Source organism: Tribolium madens, unplaced genomic scaffold (genome assembly GCF_015345945.1).
Source record: "Tribolium madens isolate multiple individuals breed KSU strain unplaced genomic scaffold, Tmad_KSU_1.1 Scaffold_3;HRSCAF=73;Tcas5.2_LG2, whole genome shotgun sequence".
Lineage (NCBI taxonomy): Eukaryota > Metazoa > Arthropoda > Insecta > Coleoptera > Tenebrionidae > Tribolium > Tribolium madens.
This window is the reverse complement of record NW_025401006.1, coordinates 14,569,330-14,570,968: the sequence shown is the minus strand read 5'-3', so window position 1 is coordinate 14,570,968 and position 1,639 is coordinate 14,569,330. Positions and strand designations below refer to the sequence as shown.

At 31.4% G+C, this 1,639-nt stretch overlaps 1 protein-coding gene across 1 annotated transcript in view; it reads left to right on the top strand.

The window, feature by feature from the left end:
• Positions 1-1,300, top strand: part of LOC123007732 (protein toll-like) — a 3,423-nt gene extending 2,123 nt beyond the window's left edge. Inside the window, exons 3-4 of the mRNA XM_044403151.1 lie at positions 641-757; positions 857-1,300. Of these exons, the coding sequence (XP_044259086.1) occupies positions 641-757; positions 857-1,300 (561 nt within the window). The remainder of the gene's footprint in view (positions 1-640; positions 758-856) is intronic.
• The last annotated feature ends 339 nt before the right edge of the window (positions 1,301-1,639 follow it).

Genomic DNA, 1,639 nt, shown 5'->3' with positions numbered 1-1,639 from the left:
TTTCAATTATTTTTGAACATTCTTAGTAAAAAAGTTTGCTCAAAAAGACCCAAAAATTACCAAATTGTATCGAAAATTATGCTACTTTTGACATTTCTGAAAGTAAAAACAGGTTGTTGAGCTAAAAACTTCTTTTTTTTTTGCAAAATTTTGCTAAAATAAGCCACAAAATCACTAAATTAGATTCAAATTACCGTTTTATTTTGATCTGTTTCTCTGGATTTAGTTTGGTGTCCTAAAAATCGATTTTTTTTTCGAAAAATTTGATTCACAAAAAAAAGAAACAGTTTTTGAGTTAAAAGCTGTTTTTTTTTGAAAGATTTTTCAAAAAAGTTTGCCAATATTCAATTTCAAATTTTATATCATCCTAAAGGGCAAGGCTATCCCTTTAGACTGGTCTTTATTTGAAGGAAATCGGCCTAATAGTTATTGAGTAATGATTTTTTAAAGTTAAACTATTTTAATATCATTTAAATAAGAAAAATAATAATTAGTTCCAAGTGTGTGGACTTTTTGAAATTTTTTTTAGTGCATTTGATTTGTCTCACTGAGACGAACAAAATGATATAAAATTTGTCAAGTTGTCACGACATGACTTTTTTTTGTCGCCTTGTGTTATTTGATTTAAATCAAATTTCAGGTCAATTACCATTCCGTTTTTTGTGCAAATAGTACCAAGAGACTCATTGACTTGACCCGGTCCTCTCTATGCCCCGATTTGAGCCTCATTTACCTAAGTCTAGTCGCCAGTTTTGTGGTACTACTTGCCCTATCAATTGCCATTATTTCGATTTTCAAAAAAACGATAAAATTTTGGCTTTTTTCCAAAAATTTGTGCTTGTGGTGGGTCTCCGAGGAGGATTTAGACAAAGACAAGTTATTTGACGCTTTTGTGAGTTACTCACATAAAGATGAAGGGTTCGTTGTGGGGACATTGGTACCAAAATTGGAATCTGAAGGGTACAAACTTCGTCTACATTTTCGGGATTGGGTACCAGGAGAGATGATCAGTACCCAGATCATCGAGTCCATTCAAGGATCAAAAAGGACGATTGTGGTTCTTTCAGGGAATTTCCTGAAAAGTGTTTGGGCCAAAGAGGAGTTCAAACAGGCCCATGCCGCGGGAATGGTCGAAGGAAGAGTGAAAATAATTATGATTTTGTTTGGGGAAATTGACATTGAGGGGCTTGATGAGGAACTCAGGTTGTATCTCAGGACAAATACTTATCTCAAATGGGGCGAAAGGCACTTCTGGGAGAAGCTGCAATATGCAATGCCCCACCGGAAGCCAAATTTGTAATTCTTAACTTTGTAAATTATTTATTGTAAATACGTAATTAAAAAATTAGAATTTTTGGTATTCTTTTTGGAATTATCGAAATTAATCTAAAAACAATAGATTAATAAAATTACTGCAATTGAATTTCAGTGAAATCTTTCTACAATTACTGATTTTTTTTTAGAATTAGTGGAATTCTTTCAGTGAATAATTAGGTTAAAATTAAGTTGTAATTACAAGAATTGAATTAATCTGAAAACAGTAGAATTACGATGAATTAATAAAATTACTAGAATTAAATTACCGGAATTACTTTTTAATTACAAAATTACGTTGAATATCTTGGAAGTATCGTAATTA